The sequence below is a fragment of the Pteronotus mesoamericanus genome, unplaced genomic scaffold (genome assembly GCF_021234165.1).
Source record: "Pteronotus mesoamericanus isolate MK-2021 breed Mesoamerican mustached bat unplaced genomic scaffold, CSHL_Meso_final contig_124, whole genome shotgun sequence".
In the NCBI taxonomy this organism is placed as follows: Eukaryota; Metazoa; Chordata; class Mammalia; order Chiroptera; family Mormoopidae; genus Pteronotus; species Pteronotus mesoamericanus.
Genome location: NW_026555051.1, coordinates 4,342,918 through 4,367,610, shown reverse-complemented (window position 1 = coordinate 4,367,610; position 24,693 = coordinate 4,342,918). Strand labels below are relative to the sequence as shown.

Genomic DNA, 24,693 nt, shown 5'->3' with positions numbered 1-24,693 from the left:
CCTGTCATATTACTTGGCCTTTCTCTTTTCTTCTCTTACCTTTTGTGTCACTCATTTGGAGTATGTTAAATTCATTAATTAATTTAGGAAGAGTTATCTTTTCACTTAAGGACACAAAAATCTCTCTCTCTCTCTCCATGTCTTTAAATCTGTTTTATCTTTTAGTAAAATTTCATACATATTTTTTCATATAGATCCCCTACACTTCCTATTGTGCTATTCAGTATTAAGTGATATATGAATACAATTGTGATATACTAAATCGTTCTTGCGTTCTGGGGATAAACCCATAGTGTCCACAGAAGATGAATCATTTAAAAAACTAATGAACTGATTTGCTAATATTTCATATGGAATTTTTATTTTTTCATAAATAAGTTTTCTAAGTAGAGTTTTTGGTTTATATTCATTAGTAAGCAAAGTATTTAAAACTATAAATTTCTCTGAGAAAGTAGTTTTGAATGCATTGTAGCATATTTGAAAACAGAGTTCTCTTCCATTTTCTAGAAATCTTGTCTTTTTAGTTATGATCTTTTTTTAGGATAAATAATTAGAAGACTGCTTTATTATTTTTAAGGGATTGGTTTTCTTTTTTATGTTCCATAATATATTGTTAAACTTGAATTATTGTATGTGGTATGGGATTATTTAATTTTGATTTGGAATTACTGCATGAACAATTAATTTCCCTTTGTTGGACTTCACTCTGTGTGTGTGTGTGTGTGTGTGTGTGTGAGAGAGAGAGAGAGAGAGAGAGAGAGAGAGAATGAGTTACTTGAAGGCTGATATTCCACTGTTTGTACTGATTCTGATTGTTAAGAGAGTTAAATAATTCTGCGCCATTTGGTAAATATCTGCTACTTGGGTTTCCTAGGTTCCCCCTGTCTTGCCACCTTGGCTGCCTAGGTCCCAATAATTGGAAGGTCCCTGGGCCTCCCAATAATTCAGTAAGTAAAGCATTAATGTCTGGTCTATTAGGATCTTTCATAACCTTTTCTGGTGCTCACATCAGTGTCTGTTTTAATTTGGTTGGTCCAGATTGTTAAATATTTTGAATATTTCTTTAAACCACATCGAACTTATTTAAGTTAGTCAAATTCAACTACTTGAGCTTGGTCTAAAAAACATACAAATATAAATAGGGCAGGTGATTTCACTTGCCCTTTCACTTCATGACCCCTAAACCGAGCTTAGTCCCTGTCCTGTGGCTTCTCATACTCCATTTGTGACATCTGTATGTGTGCCATCTGGTTCCTGGACACCAGCCAACTGCATTAGCTTCCCCTTATCTGTAGTGGATATGTTCCAAGACCCAGAGTGGATGACTGAAATTACAGGTAGTACGGAATCCTATATACATTCACCCCCCTGGAATCCATAGGGACTGGTTCCAGGACTCTTGATGATGTGCAAGACCTTTATATAAAATGGAATGGTATGTGCATATACCTATGCAATCCTTCTGTGTATGAATCATCTCTAGATTACTTATAATACCTAAGGAAATATTAGTACTATATAAATAGTTGTAATACCATATTATTACAGACCAACTTTCTGGAATTTTTCTTAATTCATGGTTTGTTGAATCCATGGATGCAGAATCCACAGATAGGGAGGACAGACTGTATACCATGTATTTTTCCTAAATATACATAATTTTCACTTAAAGGAAGTATTTTAAGACTTCTTTTTGGCATATCCGAATTGCCAGCATCACTACTCTTGCACTTTGGGACCATTGTTAAGTAAGATAAGGGTGACTTATTTTACTTAAAGTGCTGCAATACTGTGACAGCTAATCCGACAACTGAGAAGGCTTCTAAGTGACTAATGGGTGTGTAGTGTATTCAGTGTGGGTATGCTAGACAATGAGATGGTTCACGTCCCAGGTGGGATGGAGTGGGACAGTGTGACATATCATCATGTTACTCAGAATAGTGCACAATCTAATAATTATGCATTGCTTATTCCTGGAATTTTCCATTCAAAATTTCAGACTATGCTTCACCATGGATAACCGAAACCATGGAAAGCAAAACCACACATGGGGCGGGGGAGGGGGCTTCTGTACTTTATCTGGTTCTCATCCAAAGCAACAGTGATCTATTCCAGGGCTGGAGAAGAACCTAGATGTTACATTTGTGGATAAATGTTATAATTCCACATGATCCTTTACGTGTGCCTTAAAGGAATGTCAAGAGTAGTTTTGTCTATACACAAGTTTTATCTTACCCACTGATCTTTAGAACCCAGACTCCTATTAAATTCATTGCTCTATTTGGTATACTCAATTTTAGTAAGTACTGTATGAATGTGGAAAAATTCCACTTTAAGATATAGAGTTATATATACCTGAAAGATGTACACATTTGTATATATAATATCATACACATATATAACACAAATGCACATATATAGCATTTATCATATATGTAGTATATATGTGTATATATAGATGATGTATAATATATAATATTATTAAGTTGCATGTTTGGTTTTTAGCCTGCTTCATCAGTCAATATTTGAGAGAGATATGACAATATTCTGAACAACTATTGAGCTTTCCTCACAGTCTTTTTCCTTTTACTAATGTTAAAAAATATATTTGATTCTATATGATTTGGACTACAGTGATGCATAACCACTATTCTTTTATGGTAGACTTTATTTTCTCTAACATAATTGGTAGGCTTTGTTCCATTTCATACCTTCTATCTTGAATTCCACCTTGTCTGAAACTAATACATATTATCACTTTTGTTTTATTTTTCCTCATTCTTTTTTATTTTTGATAATTTTTTCTCCATCTCTTTGTTTTTAAGATTTTGTGATTTTGTTTTAAGTGAGTCTCCCAAAAGCATCAACCTGGGAGGTTTAATTCTCTTCTGAGACTGTCATTCTGTAGATGATTTTAAACATTTTCTTTAAATCATATAATAATATGTTTAAATTTAACTTCTGACATGCTGTTTTGTGCTTTAATTTTTTAAAAATTTTCTGTTGTACCCTTTTAGTTTTTTATTTTTTCCTGCCTTTTGCTTACTTGACTTATATTTTTCCATTTACCTTCTCTAGTCATTTTTATGTATACATCCTGTTTTATATTTTATTAAAATAAATAAAGTTACCCTTATGTTTTTAAAAATGCTCTTTAATCTATACTTCTCCAGTTATAGTGATAAATAGTTAAATTATATTTTGAACATATGTGTATCAATGAGGAACTCAGCACACATGAACTTTCTTCCATCCTTCCTTTAGCTTTCTAAGTCTTCACTACCTTAATATGGAAGTTGATATCCAAGATACTTTTTATGGTACATATTTTCAACTTTCAATTAAGAGAAATTTTTGATGTTAAAATATTTTAATTATGAAAATTCCTTTTACTGCCCAGTTCTTGGTGGTTATTAGATGCTGACGATAGGTTGGTTGACACGGAGGTTGCAATTCTTCATTTCTTTTCTTATTTTTAGTGGGAAGTTAAAAGAGGCCATCTTAAAGATGCTAATCAGATGACAATTTAAATCTGAAATTCAGGCTTCGGTATAAAATGGATATATTTCCATTTCATGATGCTGTTATTTAAGTATGACCTCACATTTGGCAAATCTTAAAATCCTTTGTTTTCTTTAATTCAAAAACAAGTGTAATGGGTTTAAATTTTCAGTTATGACAGTCTACAAATTTGAACTCGTTTTTTGAATTGCACGAAATAATTTTACACAAATTCCTGTTGCCATTGAGATTTGAACTGAGTCTTGGAAGAGATTGGACTTGAACCGCTAAATACATATAATAAGAGGCCGACATCCTCCGCGAAGGGATCGTGTCAACAGTGGCCAGGAAAGAAAAGTGTGCAGAGAGTTTGGGGGGAAAGAAACTAAAGGTACTAAAATTTTGCAGTAATTCAGCTAAGAGGGAATGATTGTGTGAAAAGGTGTCAAATATGACAGTACAGAGCTAGAAGGGCAGACTATGGGGTTTAGATACAAATAGTGAGGGGGAGAGAGTTGTTGACAATAACTCAGACTTTTTAAGCTTCTTGTTATTGAAAAGGTGAAGGCTTAAGAGATGAGAGAGGGATAGTTAAAAGAAGATAAGGGGCTGAATTCATTCTAGACATATTGCATTTGAGAAGCCTATCTAAGTGTCCAGTAGACATTTTATAATATGTTTATACCTGGGAAGACGTTAGCACTAGGGACCTAGATTTGGAACAAGTGATAACTGAAGTCTTGGGAGTTGGTGAAATCCCTGTGAACATGGGAATGGGGTCTTCTGTAGTAGGGGTCAGGCCATAATCACTTGGCTAGAGCCATGGCCACTTGCTGAGTTTTGGCAAGGAGGGTGAATGGGAAGTTAGATCCAAGAGAAAGTTGCTATTTTAGATTCATGGTGTTATGTAGAGTACTCATGTGTTACTAGTGGGATGATCGTAGTTCTAAGGTAAATGGATATGCAGTGAAACAATGCATATGGGGAACCTACAGTGGCAAGCTCTCTATGAGGGAAAAGGAAGAGTTATGAATGTTTTACACTTAAGATCTCATTTTGTCATCATTCTTGCTTATTTTGTCTAAATCAGTTCCCTCATCTGTGATATGGAGATATAAATAACTAATTCATATCGTTATTGTGAGAATTAAGTAAAATAATGCATACAAAGTATCTGAATGGTTGTAGGTATTAATAAGTTGTAGTTATTACTACTAATAATTTAATTCATGTGTAATTGACACACTGATATTGAAAAAAAGAACAAGCAAATACTTCATATTAGTGATTTGCAAACTGTACTTTAAAGAAACAGCAGCTCCAGGGAAGTACCCAAGGGACTGCTTCAAGGCTGGGGGAGTAGCTACAAAGCTGGGGTCCTCTCTCCCTGAGAAGCCACACAAAGCATGGTTTTATCTACTTAGTTATCAGACACCCGCACAGAATGTTATGTACATAAAGAGATCAACTGGAAAGTGAGCATTGCTTAAAATGAGCATAGACCTGAAGGCACAGGGGAAGGCAGTAGCAAGACTACCACCCACCTATGGCTTCTGTGAAAAGGTCAGTAGGGAGGGAGGGAGGAGAATAAAAACCCTGACCACACCCTCCTTCAACCCTGGGACTTCCTACTAGCTGAATCCAAGTGGACATAGCCTCCATGGAACCCAGAGCTGGGCGGAGGAGTTTGGAGAGCAGCTAGGGAGGGGTGTACTCTAAAATGCAGAGAAAAGCCAAAGAATAGCCTGGCCTTAGAAAGTGAGACTATGACATTTAAATTTGTGTACTAAATTTGACTTAAATACGGACCCTAGCCTAGGCCCAGAGTATCTCAAACATTCAAGGAAATTGCCTCTCTGGCTTTTATGTTTTTGGACTGTTTTCCCTCAAGTGACTGCACAGACAGGCAGACAGGCACTGTCTCCCTGCTGTCAGAAGAGCCTAAGTAAATCTTACACTGTCTACTTGGGATGGATGATAAAGGAGGAGTTGCTCTCATAAGCCATTGGAGCGATAAACTGCCCAGCAGCTGCTCTCTATAGGATCATGGCCTGTCACATTGCCATACCTATTAGGTACCATGTCTGCAGTCTGTAAGGCTCAGCCCCTGGGAGGCTCTCGGGGTACGTGAGAGCGTGAGCCAAGCCTTGGAGGCCAAGCAAGAATTATCCAGTTGAACATGGAAATAGGAGAAGCATTGGAGGACATTACAGGAAAGGGAATAGCTCATGCAAAGATTTCAAGAAGAGCTCCCAACATGTTTAGAATGATGTCATTACCACTGGAATGAATGTGGGACCTGGCAGGGACCCAAGGGGATTACACTAACTATGACACTCAGGGTTTCTCAAGAACTCTTTCTTAATGAAGACACATAGATTAGCACCTCTTGAGACATTCAGGTCTGCAATTTTATAATGGAAAAACTGACGTAGAATTGATTTGGAGGTATACAGGACTTTTTAAAAACACAGCAGAGGGAATATGACCACAAAAACTGCTTCTCAAATAGGTGATTTCTAATCACAGAAATAATTTATGTGAGGCCCGGAGGACAATAAGTTCTAGGAGTGTAAGACAGGCGGGGGCGGGCAGGGGGGCGCCTGAGCCCTCTTCCACTGCTTAAGTAAGATTGCAATCCCATTGGTGAGCCAAAGGGGTTGATGCTTCTGAATTGCTACTGTCCTATTTCAGAGCAAAGAAAAGCAAAGTGTAAGAATTATATTTTATCAGATTTTATGCAGACTCACTTTTGTAGACAGTGAAGAAAATGTAAGGAAGGGCTCTTGGCTCAGTGACACATGATGGAGGGTGTGGTGGGGCAGGATGAGGTGTAAGCTTGGGGTTAGGTAACGGGCCTCCTTGAGGGTCAGTTGGCAAAGGCCTGTGGACCACTGGCTTATGTTCATTTCCAAGTGGCCTCTTTATTCCTCCAAAGCTGCTGCCACACCACCAAGCTGTTTGTGAACCTGTTTTCCCAGAATCACTTACATGTGCAGAGGTTGGTTTCCTGTTGAGGTCAGTCCTGTGAGAGAAGGGGTGAGAATCAAAGGACCTTTGAAGGAAATGCAGGGACTCTTCTTTACCTCAAGATGGGCCTGTTTCCTGCCCATGTGGGGCTGAAGCATGCAGGGGGGTAGGCGCACAGCAGGACACAAAGCCATGAGCTGTTCTTCCTTCTGTGGGTGCCTTCGCTTTAAGACAACTTAAAAAACAAACAAAAAGAGAGACCCTTCCTCTGGGGCTGATGCAGACCTAGTGTCATACAGATTCACATCATCAAACTGGCTTCATGCTGTGGAAATTCAAATAGTCCTTTATGCAAGAGTCAATGATTTAGAGGTTATCCCTACATTTCACAGATAAGGAAGAGGAGACAGAACTTCAAATCTCTTAACGACTCCACTGTTTCATTGATAATATTAGGCAATTATTAATTCACAAAATAGTCACCTGGGTTAAAGATATATTACATTTAATTAGTGTTGAATTCTCCCTGCTCAACTTAAATGATTAAAAATATGCACTGTCTGTTAAACAGAGTGCTTGGTTCTTAGGAGTTGAAGATGAATCAGAGAGTCCTTTTCTTCAGGGAGCTCACTGTCTAAGGAAGGAGACAGACATGTCAATAATTAATCAGAACGCTGCCAACAGATAGATTCATTGTGTATGCTGTTCTAAAAATTAAAATCTGTATTTTAAAATTACAAAAGAAATACAATACTAAGTATGTAGAGCAGTAAGTGAACATCACCTTCCTCTCCCACCCGTGATCCCTAAGCCTGGCAACTTCATTAGCTTGAGGTACTCACTGATACCAGGTTGGTATATGACTTCTAGACTTTTCCCTGTATTTTGGTCCTGCATCTTATTTTCTTCACTTACTATACCAAGAACATAATTCCATGCAAACTGTGATATTCATTTGTATGTGAATCTTCTTTTATTTAGTCATGCTTCTGTCTATGAACTCTGTGCTGCTTTTAAGTTGTGGCTATAGTCTGCAATGAATATCTGTGCTATACCTTTGCATATTTTAACTGGTAATTATGGAAGATATATTTTTATTATAATTTTAAAATTAGTACACAGTATAATTAACTTGGATGTGTGTACAGCTTTATGAGTTTTAATGCATATGTAGATTCATGCAACCACCGCAACATGAGAAAGCAGTACAATTCCATCACTCCCCAAAATCTTCTTTGTGCAGCTTCTTTATAGTCAAACCTCGCCCATTACTATTCCTTGGCCACCAAACATCTGCTCTTTATCCCTATGGACTTGCCTTTTCCAGAATGTCATATAAATGCAGTCATACAGTATATAGCCTTCTGATATTGTTATCTTTTACTCAGCATAATGCCATGTCGTTGCAAGTATCAGTAGTTTATTCCTTTTTCTTGTTGAGTATATCCCATTGTGTGGATGTTTATATGCATTCATCAACTGAAACACATTTGGGTATTTCCAGTTTTGGATGATTACTAATAAATTAAACTGCTATAAATAATCATTGCAGGAACATAAATTTTCATTTCCATAGGGTAAATACCTAGGGATTGGTCACTGGATGACATGGTATCTATGTTTAACTTTATAAAAAACTGTTAAACCAACTCTGGACCATTTATTTTATGTTATCACTAACAATGAGTGAGAGTTAAATTGTTACACATTCTAGCTAGTGCTTGTTATTGTTGTTTTGTTATGGGCAGGGTGGACATGTAGTGATATCTCAGGTGGTTCAATTAGCTTTTTCCTAATGGCTAATGATGCTGAACACTTTTCTGTGTGCTTATTTGTCATCCGAATGTGTATCTTTTATGGTGAGGTGTCTCAAATCCTTTGTACATTTAAAATAATTGAGTTGTTTGTTTTCTTATTGTTGGGTTTTGAGGGTTTTTTATATATGCTGGATACAAGTTATTTATCTTATATGTGATTTGAAAATATTTTCTCTTCATCTGCAGTTTGTATTTTTATTTTAACAGTGTCTTTCATAAATAAAAGTTTTAAATTTTGATAAAATATAATCTATTTATATTTTTTCTTTATGGATCATACTTTGGTATCATAGCTAGTAACTCCAACATCCTGAAAACTTTTCTTCCATATCCCAAAAGTTTTATATTTTTATGTTTTACATGATCTGTTTTCAGTTAAATTTTGTATAAAGTGGGAGCTTTTAGTTCCAGATTTATTTTGTTTTGGCCTATGAATGTCCAATTATTCCAATAGTATTTGCAGAAAGGGCTAACCTTTTCCCACTGAATTGTTCGAAAATATGTTCTTGATATGAAAGGAAGATATATTCTTGATATGAACTGGTACAATATTAGTAATAATTTAATTATTAAAAGAATGGGTTTTGAAGCAAGTCTGCCTAAATTTGAACCTTAGTTCTACTACTGATTACCTGGGTGACAATGACTAAGTACTTAACCTCTCTTTACCTTAGTCTCCTTTTCGGAAAAATGGAGATAATCATAGTATCTATATAAGATTGTTATGATGATTAAGTGAGTTATGTGTTACATACTCAGAGCAGTGCCTACTGTATAATAGGTGATGGATTAGGGTTACCGTAGATATTGCAAGCATGTCATATCAATGCATTTCCTCGGAAATGCAATATTGTGACCATTTGTTTTCAGTCTATTACAGTTGGCTATTTGTATTTCTTCTGTGAATTGCCAATGATAATTGAATTATAGAATTTGTTTATATCTTATATATATATGAACTCTTTAAGTTTTACATATAGCAGTGCGTGTTTTTGTTGTTGTTGTTGTTTTCCTATTTGGCTATTTTACCAATTTCACTACCTACCACCAAGGTAGTTGCTTCTTTTTATTTGCTAGCACTAAATATTATGAACTTCTCTATTTTTGCCAAACTGATAGACAAATAATATGTCCTTTTTAATTTGTACTTTGGGATTTACAGTTAGGGTAATTATCTTTTCATATACTTACTGGTATATAATGGTAAAATAAACACTTATTATAACTTATGGTTTTGTAAGTTAGCCAAAAGTTCTTTGTTCTCACCTAGATTGGCTGAACTTTGTGGTCAGCTTATCTCTTGGCTGGAGTTGGATGGTCTAGTATGGTTTACTCACATATCTAACAGTTGGTCTATTGGGCCTCAGCTGGAATGGCTTATATCTACTCCATGTGGTCTCTCATCCTGCAGGAAGTTTTTGCAGGCTTTTCTCATGGTGCTTTCAGGGTTCCATAGAACAGCAGGAAAGGGAAAGCACTTTTAAAGCCCCTATTTGTGTCACATTTTCTAATGTTTTATTGATAAAGGGTAGTCCAATGGCTAAGCTTAGCTTCAAGGGGCAAAGAAGTAAAATCAATGCACTCAATGAAAGAAAATGCAAAATATTGTAATATTTTTTCCCAATCTAAAGAAGTTGGTTATTTTTGTTTCTTCCTCTGTGAATTTCCACTGATTTATTGATTTATATAATTTATTTATATTTTACAATTGATTTATAGAATTTATTTATTATACATATTAACTTTAAGTTTTACATGTAACAATATTTTCACACTTGGCCATTTATCTTCATTGATATAATCTCTCTATTTTTTTCATTGATATAATCTCTTGCTGTGTAGACACTTTGAGTGTTTTTAAGTATATTTTAATGATTATGCAATTACAGTTGTCCCAGTTTTCTCCCTTTGCCTGCCTCTGCCCACTATCCCCCTTCCCTCCAGGGTCCATGGGTCATGCACATAAGTTCTTTGGCTTCTCCATTTCCTATACTCTTCTTGACATCCCCCTGTCTATTTTGTACCTATCAGTTATGCTTCTTAATCCCTGTACCTTTCCCCCATTATCTCTCCATTGTAGCTGATAATGCTTAATGTGATCTCCAAATCTATGATTCTATTCTTGTTATAGTTGTTTGGTTAGTCTGTGTTTGTTTTTTAGGTTCAGTTGGTTGATAGTTGTGAGTTTGTTGTCATTTTATAGTTCATAGTTTTAATCTTTTTTTCCTTAAATAAGTCCCTTTAACATTTCATATAATAAGGACTTGATGATGATGAACTCCTTTAGCTTTACCTTGTCTGGGAAGCACTTTATCTGCCTTTCCATTCTAAATGATAGCTTTGCTGGATAGAGTAATCTTGATTGTAGGTCCTTGCTTTTCATGACTAAATACTTCTTGCCAGTTCCTTCAAGCCTGCAAAGTTTCTTTTGTGAAATCAGCAGATAGTCTTATGGGAACTCCTTTGTAGGTAACTCTCTTTTTTTCTCTTGTTGCTTTTAAGATTCTCTTTATCTTTCACCTTTGGCATTTTCATTATGATGTGTCTTGGTGTGGTCCTCTTTGAGTCCAACTTGTTTGGGACTCTCTGTGCTTTCTGGACATATATGCCTATTTCCTTTGCCAAATTAAGGAAATTTTCTTTCATTATTTTTTCAAATAAGCTTTCACATTCTTGCTCTTTCTTTTCTCTTTCCAGAATCTCTATAATTTAGATGTTGGTCCTTTTGGAGATGTCCCAGGGTTGACTTCTCTCCTCATTTTTTTGAATTCTTGTTTCTTGATTCTGTACTGGATGACTATTTATTTCTTCCTTATGTTCCGTGTTGTTGATTTGAATCTTGGCTTCCTTCCTTTCACTGTTGGTTCCCTGTTGATTTTTCTTTACTTCACTTAGTGTAGCCTTCATTTCTTCCCTTATGCATTTGCTGTACTCATTGAGTTCGCTGAGCATCCTTACCACCAGTATTTTGAACTCTGCATCTGATAGGTTGGCTATTTCTGTTTTGCATAGTTCTTTCTCTAGTGTTTTGATCTGGTTTTTTTGGGGGGGGCAGGGGGAGCTATATTTCTTTGTCTCTTCAATTTGTCAGCCTCCCCTATGTTTGTTTCTGTGTATTAGGTAGCACTGCTTTGACTCCCTGTCTTGGTGCACCTGTTACATTATAAGAGATGAAGACTTAGGTATTCACCAGGATGGGCAACCTGCTTCACCACTTTGTGGTGCTATATATGGGGGAGGGGTCAGAGAGGGAACAATGCCACTTGCTCAGTCATCTCCCTGTTTCTAGTCACTTCACCTATTTGCTGTATGCAACTGATGTCCCTTCTAGCTATTGCCCTCGTGGTGGTTCCCAGAGTGGGTGGGTTTGTGTGTGTTATAGGGCCATGGGGACCCTTTATATGGACTCTCCTGAGAGACTAGCAGGTTGTTCTGCCATCCCAATCCCCACTGTTTTTTATAGCCAGAGGTTGTGAGGCTTTATTTTCCTAGCACTGCAACCCTCAGTTGCGCAGTCTGGCCTGGTGCTGGGATCACTCTCTCCCAGATGCAATCCAAGGAGATTTAAAAAGCAAGTGTCCCTCTTGCTTTTTATCCACCACATGTGAATGTGGGCCCTCCTGTTCCACCAGCTGCCACCATTGCTGCCTCACTGCCACCACACCGCCTCCTCTCTGCCTTGGCCCCCTGTCTCTGCCCCTCCTACCTATTGGGTAAATATTTCTTTTTTACATCCTTAGTTGTTGGACTTCCAAATAGTTAGATTTTCTGGCAGTTCTGGTTGCTTTCTGTTTTGGAGTTTGCTGTGATCCTTCTTATGGTTGTACAAGGAGAAGAAGCATGTCTACCTACACCTCTGTCTTGGCCAGAAGTTGTCCGCTTTGGGCACTCTGTATAGTGAAATCTGTCAGTGTTTTCCTTTATGGCATTGAGTATATTCATGCCTTTGGGTGACCACACTATAAGCTTCTTGAAGGCAGAAACTATATATTATTATTTTTTCATCAAAGAATGCAGCATATAGCTCAGTTCAAGGTATTTACTACGTAAACAATTATGGAATGAATTAATTCACTGAAAGCTAATCTTGATTTCTCATTTATTTATGTTTATTCATTCACCAGTACCTATTGAGAATCTAATATATGTCAGGCACTGGCCTAATTGTTAGATACAATGATGGGCAATAGGCAAAATTGACTTCTTTCATGGTGCTTAGAATGAAGCGTAGTGGATAGTAATGGAATCATGGGTTTAAATCCCACCTTTCCACTGTGTGACCTTGGGCATATAACTAAACATCCTTGAGTTTCAGGGCATTTTTTTAATCTGTACGATGGAATATAAATACCTTCCTTCAATATTATTGTGAGTATCCAAGTGGAAAATGTTTGTAAGGCAAATAGCCTTATATTGTATGTAGTACATAACATACAATGTTACCTTTTTTCCTTATGTGGTATAATCTGAGACCTGCTAGGAAGGCTAGCCCTCTTCCCTTGTCACTCTCCTCTTAGCAACTCATGATCCTGAACTTCTTCCATTACAGACTTATTTCTTCTAATATTTCTCAGGGGGTTGTCACTTTAAGTTATTTTTGGTTTTTCTGCAAGCAAATCAATCAAATTCTGTTTTCTATTTGGAGCTGAAGTTCAGGGTACTGAAGTTAAAGAGTTTGTTTAATTCTGTCTTGGAGGATATAGATATTTGGTTGTGGGTATGGGTATGTACATCTTTGGGCAACATAAGGGCAGAGGGGAACTTGGCAGCTGATTGAACCAGAAGAGCCCAGGAAGAAGAGGTGTCCTGGCTCCAAATCAGTTTCCTCTCACATATGGTACCTTTTCTGGTCCTGGAGGAACATGGTCCAGTTAGAGAGCACCCCTCTCTCAGGTGAAATGAACAGGAAAGATTAAGAGGCAGCATTGTAAGGCTTGGGGAAATTTGTGAGCTGGGAAAAGTTCAGTTCCAGGTCTTCCCAGCCTTTCTGCCCTGTTCCTCTTTCAGCTTTGTGCTCCTCTCTCCTCAATGGCTTTCCTCCCTTTCCTTTCAGTATTGCTCCCAGGTCCAGGATTCTTCAGGAACCACCCTGTCATATTTGTAAACATTCCAAAATTCCATCACATTACAGATTTGTCCATTTATATTGCTACTGTGGAGTGACAGAAAGGGTCCTGGAGAGAAACTAGCACTTGACAGCTGGCTTTGCCACTACTCTTTGTGTGACCATTGACTAGTCTCTTTTCTATGACCTTTTTTGCCCTTTATAAAGGGTGAGGCTTGTACTAGGCAATCTCTCAAAACACTTTTGGTTTACACAATCCTTGATTTGATGGGACAAGTCTCCCTCCAGTCCCACCTCACAGAATGGAGTATGCATTTAAGTGTACATGTGTATTTTGTATTTAGTAAAGTCCTACTGTGTGGACTTTCTGTCTATTCCCTTGAAATAAAAAGCTTCCTGTCACTGACTGAAACTAATTCTAACTAGAACATGTGTTATTTATCCTGGATGGAAAATTTCTGGTGTTTAAATGTGGGAAGAGGATGCCATTTCCTCCAGCAGACAGACAGTTGTATTTGGCTAGAAGACAGGGATGGGAAATGGGCATATTCTCTGGGCAAACTGGCTTGCTGGGCACAATACCTGGGTGAGAACAGTTTGTTGTTAGAGAGAGACAGCCGAGTCACATCATGGATGTCCTTGCCTAACTCCACGCTTCCAACTACACCATCAAAAGTCAGCAACTTCCTTCAGTTATTTCCGATCTTAGGCATTTTGGTATCTTCTTATTAATTGCCCAACATCTTCTTGGAAGGAAACTTGAGGATGAAGCTATTGCTTAGAGACTTACTACATATATAAAAGGATCATGGAGTACAACAACAATAAAAACATTAGAGTCTTGGAAGCATGCCTGGGAACTGGATTTATTCAGGGGATACAAGAAGGCAGAGAAGACGCTAAAATATTTTAACATAGGCTCAACATTTAGAAATGGCTCCAGTAGTTCTTATGATCCAATAAAAAGAAATTAATGCCAACTTTAGGGTAGGATTAAGAAAGAACAATCTAGAAATGAGTTCTATTAAACTCTCATTTTCAAAATGCTGCTCAGCAGTACTTTTGGGAGAAGACTTTCCTGACTATCTTTTCATATCCCTTTCTCTTTGCCTGGGTAACTCCAACTCTCCTTCAGGCCAGGTGTCACTTCCTCAGGGAGACTTCCCTGATCCACAAACCCTTCACCCACTTCAACCAAGTCTGATTAAGTTCACCACTATGCTCTTCCATAGCATCTTGCAATTCTCTCTCATAGTACCTATTATGATTCCAGCATTATATATACTTATGTTCTTAGTTTTATGTATGTCTTTCACATTTGCCTGTCAACTACATGAGGGTTGACATCATATCTGCTTTATTCATTGTGTCTCTAGGACCAAGTGTAGTGCCTACCACTGGGAAGTACTCAATACATTTGTTTAGTAAATGCATGACTGCACATGTAAATGACTTAATGAGAGTTTTTCAACTAAAGAGAATTTTTCTTCTTGGACAGCATAAACAAATAACTAAACTAAAATCCAAATGTTTCCACCAAATACCCTGGAAAGTTTTGGGGTTGTCTTTGTTTCTTTGGCTCATTACTGAGGGCTTTGATTCCAAAAATACTTTTGGCTAGGACCTTTTCAGTTTATTGCCAAACCCTTAATTTCAAATTGCTTTTGGCCAAGGTAGTGCTCATTGGGTAGTGCCATTTTAAATATTTAAAACTTAAAGATATCTACTGCTGTTATAAAGTTGCAATGACCAAGAACACCCTTGGGAAATTTTTCAACATAGTCAATACTGGAATTCCAAGAAACCATGCAGACAGTTCTGAACACCCGGGACCTTACTCTAAATACATAGCAATGAAACTCCACACAACACTACAATGCTTGGGTGATAAGAACACAATTAAATAGCCTCACTATGCAATAATTTAACTTGCTTTTTCCTCTTAGCCTGCCAGCACTTTGAAGAGCAGGAAGCTGGGTTCATCAGAACTTGACTATCTGCAGCAGTGCTGAACTTGAATGTGGGAAGGCAGTGACAGGGAGCTGACTGGAATAAGCACGTTGTGCTGCAGTGAAATGTATTTTCGTTGATATTGCTATTTGGCCTTTCATGTTTTTCATGTTTTTAAAAAATGGAGTTAAAATGATGACTTTCAAGTTTATATGTTGTTATTTAAGCAAAATCATTATTTTCCCAAATGAAAACAATGTGAAGCCTGATGTAAAAAAAAAAAAAAAACAGATGAAAGTTGAGCAACTCAGTAAGAGTGTATATGTGTATGGGTGTGTCTGAAATCTACTCTTGATTTCACTTCCACCATTCTCAAAAACTTTTTAGGAAATGAGAAGTAACTGCTTGAAACACAGTTTGAGAAACACAGGTCTGTCTTTAATTTCTAATTCAATTTAGTTTTATTATATGGGTGGTGATTTAGGTCCACAATTATTTATATCACTATTTTTAAAGAAAATTATTTCCATGTCTTAGTTAACAGGACATTATTCAAAGCAATATTGGATACAAGAAAATCTAAATGCAAATACAAGATTTAAACAGCATTTTGAGTGTACCACAATGTGATTTAGGGAGAAAATGTTACTGTTTAGATTAGATGCTGATCACAAAAAGTACAATTAACAAAACAGCATTTTAGGATATTTTTATGCTTCAATTATGATGAACAATCATTGGTTAACTTGGCAGATGCCATGTCATGATGGCAAGTATTTCCTTGTGAACAAGACATATTTTATGCAAATAGTGACCACTGTTTGCAAGATCTTTGCTAAGGAAAAATACTATTAATCCCCCAAACATATGAGATGTATGAAATTCAATATGCATCTTACTTTTACTTATAACAAATTCTTAGCCTTGATGATAAAGTGTAAATTGAACTAATGAATTTGATCAGGACCCTTCAGACTATGGCTGTGATGAACTCAACATGACTAGAGAGGATAATGGTGTAATGTAGGAAAAGGCGTTAAGCACAGGGACTGATATTCGAGTGAGCCTAGATGGCATCTATCTTTTGGCAATTATTCTTAGGAAAATGTCTCTAAGAGAATATTCCAGCCATGCAATTGCAATCATAGAACTCTTTTTTTTTAAATCCACAGGCCACAGCTATACTCATTGCAAGAGAGCCTCTATTCCTCTATTTTCTTTAAAAGGCTAAATTTGGCCACCCTTGTTTCCCTTTTCTTAAATTTTATTTTAGCCCATGTTTTAAAATTTTTTCCAACATTGTGGAATGACATCACATTTCCTATTATTAGTCCAAAGTAGAGAGAAAGAGAAAATGCATTATTTGGATGCAATCCAAGGAGATTTGGAGAGGATGTAGGGATAAATGATGACAGACATATATATTTCTATGGCTCTTGATTCCCTTCCAAATGTGCCTTTTTAAGGGAAGGGCAATAACATTGACATTTTTTAAATTAATTTTTATATGCAGGTAATATCCAAATGGTTCAAAAGCCAGCACACATATATACGCGTGAAGAGACTTCCTCCCATCGTTGTCCCCTAACTACCCAATTCTCCCCTAATGGGTCACCCTTGCTCTTAGTTTCATGTATCACCTTCCAGAAATTCTTTAGGCATTTATAAACAAGTGTAAAAATGGACTTTTGTTTTAGGAGAACTAAATTGCTGATTTTTAGGATCTGACCCAGGAATCTGGTAAGGATTTCTTCTCATATCCAAAGCTCATTTCCAAAATCCTTTTGGTATTTTATTGTAAATGGCATTACAAATGACAGAGCATTTTCTGGTGGAAGAGGGCTTCCCATAACTGGCATGCTGAATACGGGTAATAAAATGTTGTCAGATCCAGACTCTTGGATATATAGTTTCCCTTTCTATCTCTGAAAGTAAAAGGAGAGCTGGGAGGAGCAAAAGGAAAAAGAAACCAGATCAATACCTAGAAACAATCTATAGATGAAGTGTGATTGTCTTTTTAAATCAACTGCTTTTTCTATTATTTCCTAAAGCCATTAAATAAACCATGGCCAGTGCCAATGCAGTTCAGTGAGTTCAGAGCCGATCCCTTGATTTTGGCAAATCACTCAACTGGCTCTAGAAATGGGACTGGATGGAACCAGAGCTGAAAGAATTACAGGGTTTCCTTCCTGTTGATGACTCTCCCTGGGAGCATGCCTGGAATGAGTGAGTGCAGGAGATGAGGTGTTCACTCAGAGGCAGGGCTGGATGTGCATGGGGAAGGGGGGCTCAGCTCTGGTGTTATTTTGGGATGCTGTGATTCCACCAAGCGACCAGCTTGTTCTTTTACAACATTTTTCTCATTGTAACCTATCTCCCCTCTCTTGGGTTCCTAAAGCCACCATCAAGGCAGAAAACAAGACAGGAGCTTCAGGATCAGGCTTGGAAACCCATTCTGGTCAAGATTTTCTCCCTTAATCCCGTGTTTTGAATTTTCATTCAAAAAAAATAAAAAATAAAAAGGAACCCTACCTCCTACTTAAATGGAGATTTAACTTTTAGAAATTCTTCCTAATTAGTCAGATAAAAATGTAACTCCTAGTAGGCTCATACTCAAACCTCACTGTGTTACCAAATGTGGACCTGTTCGGGGGTGGGGGGGAGGAGCCCCAGATGCTATTACCAGAACAAAGCCCTCCCCACTTCCCCGGGGTCCCTCTGTTCTAGGTTCTTTTGCCCGCCACCCTTAAAAATTATGGCTCTCAGAGGCAGAGTTCAGTGAAAAGGAAAGGAACTATTCAAAAGTTACATGTTTTGATTAATGGCTAAATATCACCATTAAATCTCAAAATCCCTTTAAAATACCCACCAACACACACAGTCCTGCCTTTCCGCCCTTTGCCCAGTCAGGACAGTCAAGGGTACCGTCCTTCAGAAGAAAAAGAACAGAGGGCCGGAGCTCACCAAGGGAGGCTTCTTGCTGTCCTCAGCACCGTCTGCTTGCATTGCCGTGATCGCCAGTTCTTAATTCAGAACCACGTGGCACCTTCTCATGGCCCATTAACAGTCTTTTCTCCCCTTTCCTTCCCGCATGGTCTTCACTTTGTTCCCTTGTGGCGTGGAGCGAACCATCTCCGATCACTCTTCCCCATGAGCTGAAACCAGGGGAGCCGTCTTGCATGGCTGCTACATCTCGCTTTCCTGCTTCTCAAGCCGCATGGTCAAGGGAGCCCCCACTCCACCCCCAAGACCACGTGGTCAAAAGTCTCTAGCATGGCTGCTGTAACTGTGTCTAAACCCTGGCGGGAATCTTCCCTTGCAACCCTATCTCTGAACCCCTCAGCAGGCGCTGTAACCAGGGGAGCTGCCTCTCAGTTACATCCTGCGTTTAAGTTGTGCAAACCTTCCTGGTTAGCCTTGTTGATATGCAAAATAATCATCTTTGCATTTGAGGTTTGAAGCTACTATTCTGTTATTGACATGCAAAACGACTCTTAATAATCCTGCTCCATACTGGTTTGAAGCTGGCCTGTTAATGGATATTCAAAGTAACTCTCTGTGTCTCCCATCCCCCATGGTAGCCTGCCTTATGGCAGGGAGAATATCCTATATTTTTCTTGGACACCCCAAGTTCTGGATCCCATTACAAATCCCCTTTGGGGACCTGGCTGCACCCTGTTACAACTGCATACCCCAAACATTGACAATTACCATTAAAAACAAGTTGTAGGAAGACTTCATGGCAGGTACAGTGCTTTGGCATAAGTAGACACTCAGAAAAGTTCTGGAAAATGAATACTAGTCAGCCCCAAATACTCAGCAACCATTGATCACCTTTCTATCACATTTTGTAAAAGCTGTAACATTTGCTTTTTTCGCCTATAAACTTACTATCAAAACAGTCTTTTAAATATAGGCAAGAAAGTCAATTTAGATTTAGGAGACTACTTTCATTTTTAACCTCATTAATCTAGAAGTGAGAGCTACATGAATAGATGCACTTGAATCAGACAGATCTGGAATAAAATGTGTCCATCCATCCAGCAAATACTTAACATTAAGTTCTGTATATGCTGAGACTAAGTAGGATATTCTCATATAAACCAACACGAACAAAACAGCTTCAGTCCTTGTCCTCATAAATTTACCATTTAGGGGAAGAGAAAGTAAATAAAATAATCACAGATTATGGTAATCTTATGAAACAAAGATGAATTAGAGGCTAATGAGATGAGAATGTGCAGATGTTATAGATAAGGTAAATAGAGAAACCATCTGTGAGAAAAGCGTTTAAGCTGAGACCCAAAGGATGAGCAGATTAGTCATGCAGAGTGCAGAACAGCATTCCAGGCACAGGGATCCCCATGTACAAAGACTTTGAGGCAGGAAAGGGCCTGGTGTATCCAAGGAACTGAAAGATATGCGAGAATTTGAATTTCAACTCTGACTTCAACATCTGGGGAAGACAAAATAAGCTATTCAATCTTTCCAGCCTTCACTTTTTCATATTTAAAAATAAGATAATGGTGCATACTTCACAGGGTTGTTGAGAAAACTTAATGGGTATTTAATGAGATAAGGTACAGCTTACTTGAATCACTTTACGTCTACACAGAGGTCTCTTAGACTCCAGTTAACCCTTGTTGCCCACCTAATGTGCTCCACCTCCTAATCACTTTATGCAGACTTGAGAATCAACCATTTCTGGTATTTCCACATTCAACAAGAGGAGAGAATAGGCACAGATTCTATTTGTTCATCTTAGAAACTTTAGAAATCAAAACAAGAGAAAGAGAGAAAGAAAGTGAAATGAAAGGATTTTCTTTTTTAAAATGTGCTTCATCATTTGTGGAATAAATTTTGAAGGTCAGGTAGGATTTTGTTTTTACATTCAAGAAGGGTTGAGGTTTGGGCCTAGGTGGTCAGAACATAGAATATAGAGAACTGAAATAATGGTCATTGTCTACCCCGTATGTAACAACCACAGGGCTTGGCAAGTTATGTCCTTTATCACTTTTAATCTTCCCAAGGATCCTGCAAGATAGATCTTTTTATCCTTGGTTTAAAAATGACACAAATGAAACTCAGAGAGAAATACAGATTTCACTCAGTCCCTGTCTTATCTTATGGAATTTAATATGAAATTGTGCAATTCCTTGAGAATGATGAGAGTCTTAAAGTTAGCATACAGTGATAAAGAGTTGACAAAGTACATTTACAGTTGTTTTTATGGAAAATAATACAGTAAATAATAAAAGAATAAATTCTGTTTCACATATTCACAACTGTAAATAACCTACTTGTATACTGTTGATACATTTCTTTAGAATATTATTTGACAGTACTGCATTATCATTAATTGATTAATAATATAAACAAATAATGACAATAATGCTATTATCATGAGTTTATCTCAACAAGCATTGACCAAATGCCTCACTAATGTCTTAGGCATCATAATGGATAATGAACAGCTTGTTTTGGAGAATGGAAAAAACTGATGGTCCATTGTAGCGAGGGTGTGCAGTGGTGCTGGAGTGGTTAGTCGGGTTGAGATGATGCCACAGTAAAGGGTTGTTGACCCTATTCTATGGCATATAGCCACCTGATCAGGGAAGCATTTCAGGAGGACTGCTCACATAGGTATTTTTAGACAAGGCTTTGTAAGCACCAGTTTATCTTGTGGGGGGCCATGGAAATAACCCTCCTCAAAGATTATGCTCCCTCTTTCTTTTTAGGAACAGCGGACGGTGCGATGGACCTGATCTTGATCAATTCCCTACCTCTTGTTTCTGATGCTGAAACTTCCCTCACCTGCATTGCCACCGGATGGCGCTCCCAGGAGCCTCTCACCATAGGAAGAGACTTTGAAGCCTTAATGAACCAGCACCAGGACCCACTGGAAGTTACTCAAGATGTGACCAGAGAATGGGCTAAAAAAGTTGTTTGGAAGAGAGAAAAGGCTAGTAAAATCAATGGCGCTTACTTTTGTGAAGGGCGAGTTCGAGGAGAGGCAGTAAAGATACGTACCATGAAGATGCGTCAACAAGGTAACATGTCCTTGAGTGATGGGCAAGTAAGGTCCACTGAGACACACACATGCCTTTTGTTTTGGCAGCTGCTCGTGGAGACTGGGCATGAGTGCCTGAGTGCAGCTTAAAGACCTTGTCTGCCTTTTTTGTAAGCATTGGTGTCTCTAGTACCAGTGAGAGTTTGAGATGAAAGAGACCATCTGGTCCAACTCCCTCACATTCAAGCCCATTCACTAGACATTGTGCCTAGTTCATAAACTGAAATGAAATATATGTTCTACTAAAGGATCCTTAGCCCTTATGGAAGTATGAACATGTTACATGTATATAATATAAAGGTTGCAGTAACAAAGACAACTGTGCGTTGCTGAACTGTTGGCTATTTTGAGCTTTCTCATTCTTGTTGATTTTTAATATTTGATTCTTTACTTTTTTGAGTTTCCCCTGAGTATTCTTAACAGAAGCTAATGTCTTGAGGGGGAAAAGGTAGTAGAAATAAAAATTAAAACGGGAAATATCTATCAATAACTCAACCCAATTGGTTATTGATATGTCAGTTACCTTCTGTTACAAGAACGCTATGTGACACACAACCACAGACCACAGAAGCATGCAAAAATAAGCATTTATTGCTAGTGAGTCTATGTCAGCTGAGTTGATTAGGTGGCTCTGCTGATCTTGGCTGGGTTTCCTCATATGCATGGATGTTGGCTGGCTGTCACCTTATTAGAATGTCCTCGGCTGGGCTAGCTTGACTCTGTTCCAGGTGCATATTAGCCTTTAGCAGGCTAACCTAGGTATTGCCTCATGGAGATGGCAAAAGTGCCTGAGAACAAGTGGGAACACTTGAAGCTTCTTGAAACCTAGCCTTAGTATTATTCTTTCTCACTTCTGCCTCATTTTATTGCCCAAAGCAAATCAAATAGCTGAACCTATCAGAATAGGAGGCTACTACCCAGTTAAATGGCAAAAAGTTATGGATACAAGGTGGGATGATGAACTGGGGTCTTTTTAGCATGCTACCATTCTTGGGAAAAGACCAGGATTTAATTTTAGAAGTCAAGGGCCCAGGCCCCGCTCACAGAACACAAGAACTTTGAAGGAGGGTGTTGAGAGCCTTCTGCAAGGGAGAGTACTACTCCTTGCTACTACCTTACAAGGCAGTGATGTGATGGAACTTTGTTCTTCAAATAGAAATAGGTCCAAGCTAAATCTTCAGGGCAGCCCACCAAAGTGATGACAGTTTGGAGCAGGTGGTACTGTAAACATTCTTTAATGATTCTGTTCTGTCCTAAGTGCCCCAGGCCTGGGTAGGCAGGGAGACTTCTGCATTTCTAACAAGGTCCTAGGTCATAAGGTATTCCAGAGAGAGAGCACCCTTTGAATAGCAAGTGTTTGGTAGGTCCTCTTGAAATTGCTTTGAATTTGCTAATGGTGGTAATTAAAAGATTTGAAAGCAGCAAGCTCATTTTAAGGTCAAAAGTGATCAAATTACTATTCATTACAAGTGAAGGAAAAGTTTTCTTAGCAAAACTGTAATGTTCCCCTTTAAATGACACTGGGGCGAGTGGGAAAAGTGCACAACAGACATTCCCAGGAATGCAGCTCTCCGGTGAGGGAAGAGAGGTTGAACAAAGGGATGTGAGGTGTGCCAAAGCTATCATGGCTGAAAAGTCACCTCTATTATGTTTTACATGTGTTATTTGGGATTTCACTTGTATAAAGAGTTATGTCCTTCTGCTGATATTTCCACATTCTGAATGAAGATAATCTGAGATTTGTGCCCTAATGGTTTCACAGGAATGAGTTGTGAAGTGCCACCGTGCCCTTTCTGGGATGTCCTGGGATTGTCCTTGACAATGTATAAATAAGAACCTGTCAAGCATGTTAAACCAGAACAATGGGAGTAAAAAACCAATTGTAATGATCCCTCCAAACTGAGAGTTCAGGTCAGCACAGATAAAGGTTAGAGTAAATTCATTAAGTGAGACAACAGCAGGCTTGGATAGTGAGAAACAGGTGAGAGAAGATGGTTTTTAGATTCATCTTCACCTGAATTTTAATTCTTTATCTACCACTGACTAGCTGAGTGGGCTTAGGCAAGTATTTAACCTCTGTAGGTCTCATTTTTCATTATCTGTGAAATGAGTATAATAATACCTCCAAAATTGTCTTAAGTTTTAAAGAAGATGCCATACACAAGAAGCCAGTTCCCATGAATGTATTTAAAATAAGATTTACACAGTAGATGTGTTCCTAAAAAGCATGTATAAAGTGAGACACTGCAGAATAAGTTAATAGTAATAACAATAGCAGTTTGTAAATGGTGGGAATGGGATTTGATGCCAAGCAATCTGATATCAGAGCCAGTATTTCTGACCACTGCACTACCTTTTGTATGTCACTTGCAATGTTAACCTCCCTCTCTTACTCTGAGCACTTATCTTATAAAGTACATCTCCAAATGAAACCCTGCAAAGCAACCCAGGGCACAACGTAGAGGTATGGGCATGGAAGTCAGCCATATGTGGGTTGAGCCCAGCTCTGTAACTGAATGATCTGACCCCGGGAAAACTACTTAATTAAAATCATAGTTTCTTCATCTAAAAACAAAAAAAGGGTAGAGATTGAACCACATGTATTTGAGAATCAAATGAGATCACCGACATTATCTGGCTAACAGTAAATATTCAATAATTATCATTATTGTAATGCTTTAGAATAAGCAATAATTTAGTGGGACTGTTAATTTTCCTGCTCAATTGTGAAAATATTTAATATCATCTATTTACATAATTGTGAGGGTTTATACAAAATAGAGAAATAGGTAGCGCTTTCCTATATTTTAATAATAACATCTCAGGCTGTTGAACTGGTTCTGTTTCTTTTGCTGACCATCCAGTGGCTGAAATATGTGTGAGGAAAGTGATATCCATTATAGTGAATCAGGAAAACCTCCAAAACTCTGTCTTCATGACACTATTAAGTCCCTGGTAGAACATCATGGGAACACCAGGGACACAGCAGGATAGCATAAACATCAATATACCCCTGCTTGCTGCTGACTCGTGCATCTGGGGAGGAAGTGGAAAATCCATTTGAGATGTGCCAAAACACAGCTTAAATTGGCTCTCATGTTCCTAACGGCCAACCTGTTTTTATCAATGGCATCATCCAAAACAATCTAAAGTAGTTTATTCAAACTGGACTGCTGATTTCATTTGGAAGTAGGGAGGTAGATATGGAGTTTGAGACATTTTCACATCCAAAGATCTGTGTCAGAACTTTCCATCGGAAGAAACATAGGTGATTTTTCTTCCTATTTTCATTTGAGAAATAGCTTTACTTTAAGAACCTC

The 24,693-nt window shown here is 37.9% G+C and overlaps 1 protein-coding gene across 3 annotated transcripts in view; it reads left to right on the top strand.

Annotated features, from left to right (window-relative positions):
• TEK (TEK receptor tyrosine kinase) overlaps window positions 1-24,693 on the top strand; it is a 106,192-nt gene that overhangs the window by 19,471 nt on the left and 62,028 nt on the right. For all 3 annotated transcript variants that reach the window (XR_008530416.1, XM_054588113.1, XM_054588111.1), the window contains exon 2: window positions 21,042-21,353. Coding sequence is in view for 2 of the 3 variants with exons in the window: in XM_054588113.1 (XP_054444088.1) it covers window positions 21,042-21,353 (312 nt within the window). In the remaining variant the exon portion in view is untranslated. The remainder of the gene's footprint in view (window positions 1-21,041; window positions 21,354-24,693) is intronic.